This window comes from Asterias amurensis, chromosome 11 (genome assembly GCF_032118995.1).
Source record: "Asterias amurensis chromosome 11, ASM3211899v1".
NCBI lineage: Eukaryota > Metazoa > Echinodermata > Asteroidea > Forcipulatida > Asteriidae > Asterias > Asterias amurensis.
Window position 1 is genome coordinate 12,315,719 of NC_092658.1, and position 11,782 is coordinate 12,327,500.

The following is an 11,782-nucleotide window of genomic DNA, read 5'->3' on the forward strand; positions in this document are numbered from 1 at the left end:
TTCCACGAATTTGGTTTCGAGACTTTAGATTTAGAATTTGAGGTCTCGAAATCAAGCATCTGAAAGCACACAACTTCGTGTGACACTGGTGTTTTTTCTTTCATTATTATCTCGCAACTTCGACGACCGATCGAGCTCAAATTTTCACAGGTTTGTTATTTTATGCATATGTGAGATACACCAAGTGAGAAGACTGATCTTTGACAATTACCAATATTGTCCAGTGTCTTTAACAAATTTTTCATTCTGAAAGCTGTGGCTGTGCAATATGTATTTTTCATTCTAGAACTATTTTACTGAATGGATTTAAACCAGTTGCTAGCAACAGTTCAGTGTATGAAACAGTTACTGATTTGATTTGCAGACAAGATCACTTAATTTTTCTTTTCCACTCTTTACCTTAAAGGGAACATACATCTACTTTGACTATGAAAAGTGGGGCCAGCGGAAGAAGGAAGGCTTTACGTTCGAATATCGCTACTTAGAAGACCGGGAATTATAGCAAACGATAACCCATCACAGATATGGAAGACTCTCCTCACTCTTACGTCACCTTTAAACTTGTGATGATGGCCACTATGACTATGTATACAGAGAGCGATCAGATCTCCGAGTGTAGGTACCTTTTATCTTGGCATAATTTTACAGAAAAATACCAGTTTTTCTATTTAAAACAAAAAAAATTATAAAAAAACTAAAAAGTTTTAAAGCAGGGAAGTGTTTTTTGCCCGATACTTCTGTAAAAAGAGGAAAAAATCAGGTAATGTCAGGTCCGTTGGGACGAGTGATAATTATTGTTATAGAATGAAGGAGGAAAAAAGACTTGACTCATCACAGAAAGCAATGTTGATTTAAACAGATATATATTTGACCATAGTTTTTTTTGTTAACTTGATATTGTTGCCTTGTGTTGAGGGTGGGTGTTGCAAGAGTGTTGTTGGAAATTCTTGCAAAGGAAGAATGCCTCCTGTTTTTGCCATTGACATGGGGTTTTAAAAAATTAAAAGGCTTGGCTAAGACAACCCGATATTTCTTGAAATAATGTCATGCTCATTATAATTAACCGAACACCATGCCATTTAAAAACCTGATTATGAAGTTTTGCCTGACCTAAGCGTTTGCCTGACTGCCTTTTCTAAAAACAAGCGACTGTACTAAGTCCTGAAAAAGATTACAAATTTAAAAACACATCTACCCAAAGATTTCTTTATGTGGTTTGTGTCTGTCAGAGACGTCAGTTGGAAAGTAATACCATATGGTGTTATCAATCCACGCTGCAACGTGTGTGGTACTTAGTTGAATATCAATTACCAATATCAGACTTTGGTGTAACTTGTCAGCGATATACCAAATCACGACTTGATCGTGAAGGCACAGCATTAGTTTGTAAATGTCTTTCAATTCATGTCAAGAGTTGAATTGACCCCTTAAAGTTGATGTGCTCAAAGCGTTGATGACACCTCGTCAGCCAACAAAACCTTGGGTTGAAAAGGTTCTTGCACTGTAAACAATTTCATTTCAAAAAAAGTGGACACAGTTTGTAACAAACTTACGGAAGTAAGTCGTGTTTTTTGAAAGAGTAATATTTACTTTGAGATTGGCTATATAGGTCCTTCTTCCACCGGGTCCAATTTCATAGAGTTGATGAAGCAATGCCTTATAATTTTCTGCTAAGCAAAAATAAGCAGGATACCAGGATATAAGCAGACAACACACATGATTTTTTTTAAATATATTTTTTGCTGGTAGCCCTATTTTGATAAACACAACTGTTTTGAAAACCTATTTTTACACTTGAGCAGATCTAGGAAATGTTGCCGTATACCCAATTTCATCATCTGCAAAGCACAAAAATGCTCACCATTGAAAAAAAAACTTGCTTAGCAGGAGTAGGTTACCAGCTCAAATTCTTTGTAATGTGTATGGTTTCTGCTTATTTTTTCTTGACAGAAGTTTCCCAAGAACATTTTGGGCTCAATAGTTTTGTTATATTGAGCCTAGCTGGTCAATTGTTTGCTAAGCTAAAAAGAGCTGTGAACTCGCAGGGAACGAATTCGTCCAGCGATTTTGCATAGCACACTGAATGCTTAAATTGTGCAGCAAGTGATGACTTGTTAATAAAAAAGGATATAACCTGTAAACACAAAAACTTGCTAAGCACAGAAAAATATTGCTAAGCCGGAACAGGTTATCAGCCAAAATTTCATGACGTTGACATTGTTGCCACTGGTTCCCAACTTAATTTTCGCTCAACAAAAGTAGTTTGCTAAGGCAATATTTTCTGCTAATCCGCTTTGTGAAATTGGTCACGGTTTCAAGTGAAAAATGGGACATGAACTGAATGAGAAATAATCCAGTGTTTATCAGACAGTCCAATAATAAACGGTCACCAACTCCGAGCTGTGTATTGAGGTAGTTGCGACAACTTGCAATTTAGTGCCATTTTCAGTTAAAAAAAAGCTGGTGGGCAGACAGGGTGCCTGACTAGACATTTGGGTTGTGCTGCATTGGGACCATAGAGTTGTAAGAACTTCAAGGTTCACTGGTGATTCTGCGTGTCAAACGCAACAGGACCGCAAGGAGACACGTGAGCCATTTTGTAAGTTGAACGTTGTATTTGCGCTGATTATGAAGTACACGTAGGTATGTGTAGGATAAACACACACTTTTTATTCAATTTTGTTTTCAACTTACAAAATGGCTGCACACCAGGCCGGGTAACTAGGCTAGTGCGCATCTAGTTCTTATAACATAACTCTATGGTTTGGACCGATATGGCATCATCTTGATCCCCCTAAAAAGTGGTTCCTTCATATTGCAACTCTCAATATACATCTCTGCACCAACTGCATGAAGGGAGCCCTCTGTTGGCAGTGGTCACCACAAAAATGCGCAAGAAATCCTCTCGTTAATGATCCTTAAAGTGTGTGAGTACAACCAATAAATCATCGCAACATGTTTGTTTGAATTGACGTTCAGTGCTGCAATCATTCAAATATAGATCAGTATTCACCTTTTTTTTCTATCTTCAAACTTTCTTCATTCTTTTTTTTTTTTTTTTTTTTTTTCCAGGACAAATTCCCAGTAAAAGTAGCTTTTAATAAGTATTTCTATTGTTTGTAAATTGTGTTGATATTTTGCCCTATTTGTCTAACTTGTATAGTGTGTATAGCATTTTGTTAAAAAAACTTTTTATGATAAACTTAATGCTTTCCAACATTAAACCAGGGGTTATTCAGAACTATTTTTTTTTTTTTATGTTTAAAATTTTTATTTATGAAACACGAGACATTCATAAGTTGTCTGAAATTTGTCGAAAGGTAACAGTATTGAAATCGTATGGGAAATTTGATATTTTACCATGAGCCATTATTGTTTGTTTTTCATTTGCTAATGAAGATATGAAATAATTACATAATATCAGATAACCTTCTGTTTGGTTTAACATTTTGAATTGCCTGGAAAACTTCCACATCAACAAGAAACCCTAATATATGATTAAAATCCCCACTGTTTAAAGACACTGGACACTATTGGTTATTGTCAAAGACCATTCTTCTCACTTGGTGTATCTCAACATACATAAAATAACAAACCTCCGAAAATTTGAGCTCAATCGGTCGTCGAAGTTGCTAGATAACAATGAAAGAAAAAACACCAGTGTCACACGAAGTTGTGTGCTTTCAGATGCTTGATTTCGAGACCTCAAATTCTAAGCCTGAGGTCTCGAAATCAAATTCGCGGAAAATTACTTCTTTCTCAAAAACTACGTTACTTCAGAGGGAGTCGTTTCTCACAGTGTATAATACTATCAACAGCCCCCCATTACTCTTACCAAGTGATGTTTTATGCTAATAATTATTTTGAGTAATTACCAATAGTGTCCACTGCCTTTAAAGGTAAAGTTTTCCCAAATTGATTTGGTTTGAATGGAATATGAATGGAACATTCAGAGTTTATGTTTCTTTCAGATAGGGGGTAGTGATACTGTAGTATTTGGTTGATACAGCTGAGTGACTTTGAAGTGGTGCTATGTATTTATGCAAATGTACCTATACCCCAAATTAAACTGAAATAACTTTATGGTTTTAGAGGCCTTTTCCAATTTGGAGTTTTTGCCACTGGGCTAAAGGGTCTGGGTACTTTTTGTAAGACGCAACGCTTAATGTCCACAGATTAACATTACACTAACACTGTTTGAAGAAAATGATAGTAGAAAGCTTACCTTAAAATATTACTTGCTGAGGTGCTGTTGTTTTTGAGAAATGAGTAAAACAATATAACGAAAATCGGTTTTACATGCTAAAATAATTTTGTTCTCCTGAGTCCTGAGACAAAAATGATTTTTGTGATTTGTTTTACTAATTTCTCAAAAACTACAGCACGTAAGTTGTATTTTAAGGGATGCTTTCTGATTGACTTCAAACCTGTAACTTTAATGTTGTGGACCTTTGTTTTGTGTCCTGCAAAAAGTAGCCAGACCCTTTAAGCAAAGAGAGCTGTGGCCAAGCTGAGGATGAAAGCTTGTGTCTCTGACATGAGTGTTCACATACATGTAATTCAGAAATCTTACTCCAGCCGTAGGAAATATTTCCGTTCAATGATGATTTTACAGCACCCTATATTTCTGAATGGAATATTTTACTTTGGCTGTAACTGGTGTCCATGTCAATCAGTAAGCTGACAGTGTGGACATGCATTAATCCACCTCTAGGCCACAGCCAAATATCTCAGTTCATTGGAGATTATGCAGCGCCCTCTAGTGGCAAGGTTTCATTTATAAATGGTCTCTTGGTGATTTACTTATTAATCATGTGAGCAGAGAAATTGCTGAAACAAAAGCTGGTTGATGTTTTTTTTATTGGTGCTCAATGTCCCTTGTGTTGATAAATCTTATGTGGCCTTACTTTCATTGTATCCCAAAACAAGTCCATTCTGAATATTGGTAAAATAGTTTCACATGTGCAAAGTGAACGCACTTCAATCAGTTGAAATCGGGCAAATGTCATCCGTTTTAGCTGGGCGCTCCAGAGTAGCACCAAACTCATTCTGTATTGAGTACATAAACAAGTTTTAAGTCTGAAACAGTTGGGAGCGACTGGACGCGCTAGAAGTAACAGTCGTTTGGTTGCAGTCGTTCGGAATGATTCTGGAGCACCTTATTTTCAGACCTTCTCATGAGCCTGTCATGAGCCAAGCCAATGTAAATGTTATGTTAAGGTCGCCCGTCTGAACCCAAAATGTATTTAGGTCAACTTAATCTATTTGGTTTGGCGCAACTCTGGCGCGCCTATCTGAAACAGGTGTTACTTCATTATGGGACACTCGACTTCAATGAAAGTTTTAAGGTATTTTTGGTGAAACTTACCTTCCCTTTGGGTTAATATGTTTTCCAGTTCATCCATACAATCCTTCCATGGCAAAATCATCCCCGCTCAAAAACTGAATTTTTGAGAAAAGCAAGTAATAAGATAAATTGTTTTACCATCACAAAAAGTGTAAAAAGGGACAAGGTAGTACATGCCTTTGAAACTTTGAAAGTGCCCATAATTTACCCAGTAATGATCTTGTATAAAAACTAAAGCATTTTGAGTTGGACTGTTTTGCCAATGGAAGGGCAGTACTGTACTGTACTGGTATTTTATTGTCCTGTTTTGATTTGATACACATTGTACTAGTGGTTCGCACCATTATTTGTCACGTCGTTCATATCAAAATGCCCAGTTTTTGAATGGTTGCAGCACATCATCAGAGTTGTATTTTATGTTGGTAATATGTACACTACCGTGTGTCTCAAAAAAAACTATACACTTTTGAAATGGCTGCCAAATAATAAGTATATGATTCTGGGGGGAAAGGTTTATATGTATGGATAGGTTATGGACTCGACTTTTATATGACACCAACAAGTCTGAAAATAGTTCATGATTGGTTTACTAAACCATGACAAATCACCCAGCAAACCCAACCTGGTCGCAATCGATCATGAATTTATCATAACACCTTCAATTTTGGTAATCTCCAAAGGACAATACCTCTCACAAATTGGACGGCTAATTCCTGCACAGCCTTATTTCATACCCATTACAAAATTGAGCAGTGCTCACCCAATCATGAACTATTTTCAGACTTGTTGGTGTCATATAAAAGTTGAGTCCATAACCTATCCATACATGTAAACCTTTTCCCCCAGAATCATATACTTATTATTTGGCAGCCATTTCAAAAGTGTAATGTATAGTTTTTTTTGAGACACACGGTATTTCAATGAATGATGTTAAATTGGACCAATACAAACAGGATTTTTGGTTATTTAGGGGTGAATATTGGGTTTCACTTATGCTACAGATAGTGCTTGGCCCAATTTCTTAAATAAGCTAAGCAAAACAAACTAATGCTAACCAGAATAAGGGTACCAGCCAAAATACCATGTCACATGTACAATTTGTGATTGATGTCCTGCTCATTATTGCTAAGCAGGGATTTCTTAAGCATTATTTTCTGCTTAAGCAGCTCTATGAAATTGGACCCTGTTTAAGAGTTAATATTGGTTGTGGTAAAAGCAAAAGATACCATGTGGTTCTGACATGTACCGGAACGCACACTTGTCAAAAATGTTATTCCTGACAACAAAAATTGTAGTCTTGATTTGCAATTTTAGTTTTTGTATTAGTTGACAATAGAGGGTGCAACATTAACACTTGGAGAGACTTGACAAGTCTATGAATCTGGATCAAAAAATGTTTGTTTGATACCAATATCTCTTCTCCAATATCAGAGTCTTGGAGGGACTTGGCAAGTCTGCGTATCTTTATCACATATGTTTGTTTGATAGCATTATCTCTTCTCCTTTAATTTGAGTTGCGATATCGGCAACTCTTGTTAACAAAAATTAACGCCGCCTATCAAGACTACAAAAATGGATGTAGCTTTGTCCTAGTATTACGGACATTTCAAAGCAAGGGTTACCTGTGTAAACATGAAAAACAGTCTGGTTACTGTAATAGGTGTAAACATGTACAAAACCTCCTGTATTCTGGGAACTTAAGATGGCTGACTCCAGGGTTGTCCTCGGGTACCATCTCTGGCCCTTTTTTAATCCCCGGCTTTGGATTCGGCTTTAGGCTCAGTCCTCCCGTGTGAAGCCCGGAGCATGTACGCAAAGCACGCTCAAATGTCAAAACAACCGTAGGCGCCAAGCTAGCTCGAGCCGAATCTGGAGCCAAAGCCGTCGTTTCAAAAAGGCCTGTATGTTAGAATACCTAAGCCATTTTAAGAGAAACAGGTACGCTTGGGCCACATTTTTGTGAAAGGGGAAAAAACATGCAATGTACATCCCTGTTACTGTAGCTTTGTGCTAAGATGAACTCGAAACATTGCAATAGTCTTGGACAAAACTATTTAACCATTATGTATTTTTTCCTTTTTCAATTTGAAATGCTGGAAAATAGATTACATACAATATATTTATGCCAAATTTATTTTGTAAAAAGTGCCTGGGACTTCTGACAATCACAACTCAGTCTGATTACTGCACACTTTAAAAGACTACAAAACTTCATAGAGGTTTACCTCCGGGGTGCACTTTCATAGAGCTGCTTATGCAGTAAATATTGCTAAACAATATTCTGCTCAGCAGAATTAAGCAGGATATCAGTCACAAATTGTACATGAGACATTGTATATTGGCTGGTAACCTATTCTAGTAGGCATGATTTTTTTGTGCTTAGCTACCTTTTGTGCTTAAGCAGCTTTTGGTTCAAGCAGTTTGTGGCCGCTATGGTCTCTAAAGGGTTATGAACAATAGTTGCTTAGCATGAAACAATTTTGCTTACCAGAATATGGTTGCCAGCCATTAAACAGTTCTATGAAATTGGGCCCAGATGGGAATGTTATGGCATTTTTTGCTTGTAAACTACGATCATTTTATAGAAGCAATATTTTCTGGAGTTTGAAAATAGGAAAAAGCTAGTCTTGTCCACCAGTCACAATATGAACTTTTTCTCACTACCATTAATTATATTCAATAACGTAATATCATGAAAATGATGAAAATGAATGGTTATATACAATTCGTGGTCCAGCAGGGAATGCATGTTTTTTTATCAAGTCTTTGTATCTGAAACAAAGAAATACCAGGACACTGTTTCAAAGCAGTTTTTAGCCAAGTTTAAAAGTAAGGGCATGTAACTTTACAGGTTACTTAGGAAGAACTCCAAATAGGCCTCGCCCCAATATACCTTTATCACTGTGCGGCCATCTTGATTTTCTACCAATTAAATCAATGTAGCCAAACTGAGGCTCAAAGGAGAAATAGTCTGGATTTTTTCGATGACCGTTACCATCCATTACTGTGTTTTGGATACAGGAAACATGACCAAGATGGTGGCATTATGATACCTTTTTTTTCCTGGTTATCAGGTATTGAACTCAGCTGAGCCGTTTAACTTCTTATAACACAAGATGAGGCATTCATACATTTTTGTCTTCTTCCTTAATTATCGTAAGACATAGTCAAGTCTGAATCAAGAGGACCCACAGGCCAATTTCAAACGCTTCAGACTGGTGCCTATCCATGTTCATATTGAATACACAAAAGTATAAGTCAAGATACCATTCGCAAGCCAAAGCCGAACAAACCATTTGAAATGGATTTCACTTTGGCTATGACTTGTGAGTGGCACCCGTAGCCATTGCATTCTCATGGAATGAGAAAGCGTGCAGGGCACCAGTCTAAAGTGTTAAGCCCTTAGCCTAATCCACTTGTTTCAGACGGGCTGTTATCATAGTGAGAGTGAGCCAAGTGCATTCAGCGGTGCGAAGGGTTTTTAAATGCATCTCTGACTGCCAACTTTTTTGTTTGTTTAATATATTGGTATCTTGTGCAAATGGAGGACTGTTGGTGTAAAACCAAGAGGATATTAAAAACAGTCACTGATATTCGCAGAAAAATCAACATTGGGGGCGTGTGTTGTCCTTTAATAATTACACTCTTGTTTAAAATAAGTTTCTCTCTACCCATTTTAACTTGTTTATGTGGATGCATTTACGTTTGTTTCATGTATTCATTTAGTTATGTTACATTTTAAAACAACACTTAAGGGTGAGAGGTCACCCTGATTTTGTTTGCCCCCCCCCCCCCCAATATTTTGCTTGGCATAAATACTTCCAGGAAACATGAATACCTGTGCCCCTCCACGGATATGCATGCCCAAATGTATGTCAATTTGCCAATTTCCATTTGACTATTCTTTGAGCTTCTCTTCAGTGGTTAATAACGGAAAAATGTATCTTCAAAGTGGACAGTGGAAAACAATTCAACTGCTCCTTTAATATCCACTGTGGACAGTTCAAACATATCAACTGCTCCTATAATATCAAATGCGAAAAGTTCAAAGAAATCAACCCCTCCTTTAATATCCAGTGTGGAAAGTTCAAAGATATCAACTGCTCCTTTAAAATCCAATGTGGAAAGTTCAAAGAAATCAACTTGTCCTTGAATATAGGCTCCCTACCGTGTGGAAAACTTAAAGATGTCAACTGCTCCTTAAATTTACAATGTGGATAGTCATGACTATGAGGAATGAACTGAAATAATTAAACTGCTCCTTTAATATCTACTGTGGACAGTTCAAAGATATCAACTGCTCCTTTAATATCCAAAGTGGAAAGTTCAAAGAAAGCAACTCCTATAATATCCACTGAGGATAGTGAAAATAAATCAACTGCTCCTTTAATAATGGAGCAATTCAAAGAAATCTACTGCTCCTTTAATATTCAAGTGGGACAACACACCACTGTAAGTGTTCCTTTGCATGAACAACTTTTGAAAAGGGTAAGAAGTAAATTGAAGGTGTTTTATGAACGACGAAGTCCAGCATGCCCACAGAGACATAAAGAATATTAGTTTTCGTTAAATTATTCAAAATGGGCATTTTTGAGCCAGAATTTTTCGTTTAAAAAACTGCAAGGGGTTAAACTTGTTCTTAGGAATGATTTGGGACCATTTTATTTTTCGGCCAATTTTTAAAAATGGGCCTTTTTGAGCCAGGATTTTTCGTTCAAAAAACTGCAAGGGGTTAAACTTATTCTTTGGAATGATTTGGGACCATTTTGTTTTTTGGTCATTTTTTTAAATGGGCCTTTTTGAGCCAGGATTTTTCGTTTAAAAAACTGCAAGGTGTTAAACTGGTTCTTTAGAATGATTTGGGACCGTTTTATTTTTCGGCCATTTTTAAAAAATGAGACAGCCAAGATTTTTCATCTTTTTCAAGGGGTTGATTGAACTTGTTCTTTGGAAGGATTTGGGACGTTTTTTTAGGGCAATTTTTTTAAATGGGCCTACTTGAACCATTTTTTTTTTTTTTTTTTTTTTTACTGCAAGGGGTTAAACTTGTCAATTGACTGATTTTGAACTATTTTTTTTTTCGGCCAATTTTTAATAATAGGCCTTTTCGAACCAGGATTTTTTGTTTAAAAAACTGCAAGGGGTTAAACTTATTCTGTTAACTGATTTAGGACCATTCTATTGTTCGGCCAATTATTAAATATGGGCCTTTTGAGTCAGGATTTTTGTCCCAGAGAAATCCCCGCCTGAGATTGTTTTCATCATATGGAAAATTTACGTTAACTTGGCTGAAGTAGGGTGATTCAGAGGGCACTATCAGAAGTAGGTTTTGCATAGTTCGCCATGGGGACAGAATCTCCTGCCACACCGGTGTCGCATGCAATTATGTCCTCTATGCAATACTCTCCGGAGAACATTATTGCATATGCAATAATGTCCGCCGGATGCAATCGTGTCCGCCCGGACGCTGCTGCATAATGCAATGGTGTCCGCCCGGACACATTTGCATATGCAGTTGTCCGCCCCCGTGCAAAACCATTGCAGTAAATTTAAAACGCCCTTGGTCGACGGAACACGTTCGCCATTTTTTTACAAGCTACTTTAATAGTGCATGTCATGATTGACATGGGAAATGTTCGGCCGTTGGGTATTCGCTGCAATCATAAAAAACGTGAATATTCATGCTGCATATACGTAGGTTCAGTGCGCGCGCACATACATGTAACAGTCATGTACATGTCCACCGGACGGTTTTTGCATAGCCCCGGACACGATTGCATATGCAAAAGTGTCCGGAGCGGACAGTATTACACGGCGGACACAATTGCATCGGGATGACGCCGATGAAATCTCCTGCGACTCATGTTATTCCTCATTCAAAATAAAAACCCATGCAACTTTTGAAAGTACATAAACAATCTTACCCTAATTTAGTACACTCGCTTGCTAACACAATAGCTAAGCACTTGAGAATAAGGTTAGCAAAATACCATGAGGCATGTATCATTTTGTGACTGGTATCCTGCACATTTCGGATTTATTGTCCCAAAAAGAAACCTACCCCAGTATGTGTGTAAGTCACATGACATTAATATTAGTTGACCTAGGTAATGACCCAGTTTGTATGTTTGTTCAAATTAAAGAATCAAATTTGTACAAAGGAAAAACGTTTTCGAAGTCAAATACTGTTATCAGAATTGTGTTTCTTTTTTGAGAGTTGATTTTTCTTCGGGGACAAAGTACACAACCAAACTTGGATACAAACTTTTGTCGCACACATTGGTTAGTTTTGTTGACTATAGTTTGAGAGGGAATGCAAAAACACCAACTCGGATTCAGTTTTATTCAAGTTCATTTTGAAGAGGGAATCTTTAAAGGGTATTATCATTATAAAAGCATCCCTGTGTGGCTATACATGAAATGATGTAGTTTGTG

At 37.0% G+C, this 11,782-nt stretch overlaps 2 protein-coding genes across 4 annotated transcripts in view; one reads left to right on the forward strand and one right to left on the reverse strand.

Moving 5' to 3' along the window:
• Positions 1–8,956, forward strand: part of LOC139943779 (CCR4-NOT transcription complex subunit 3-like) — a 30,577-nt gene extending 21,621 nt beyond the window's left edge. For all 3 annotated transcript variants that reach the window (XM_071940580.1, XM_071940582.1, XM_071940581.1), the window contains one exon: positions 407–8,956. In XM_071940580.1, the coding sequence (XP_071796681.1) occupies positions 407–502 (96 nt within the window). In that variant the 3' untranslated portion in view covers positions 503–8,956. The remainder of the gene's footprint in view (positions 1–406) is intronic.
• A 202-nt stretch (positions 8,957–9,158) lies between these two features.
• The window catches only part of LOC139943780 (sodium/bile acid cotransporter 5-like), a 15,309-nt gene continuing 12,685 nt past the window's right edge, over positions 9,159–11,782 (reverse strand). Inside the window, exon 7 of the mRNA XM_071940583.1 lies at positions 9,159–11,782. This exon is cut by the window's right edge and continues 2,520 nt beyond it. The gene's annotated coding sequence lies outside the window, so the exon portion shown is untranslated.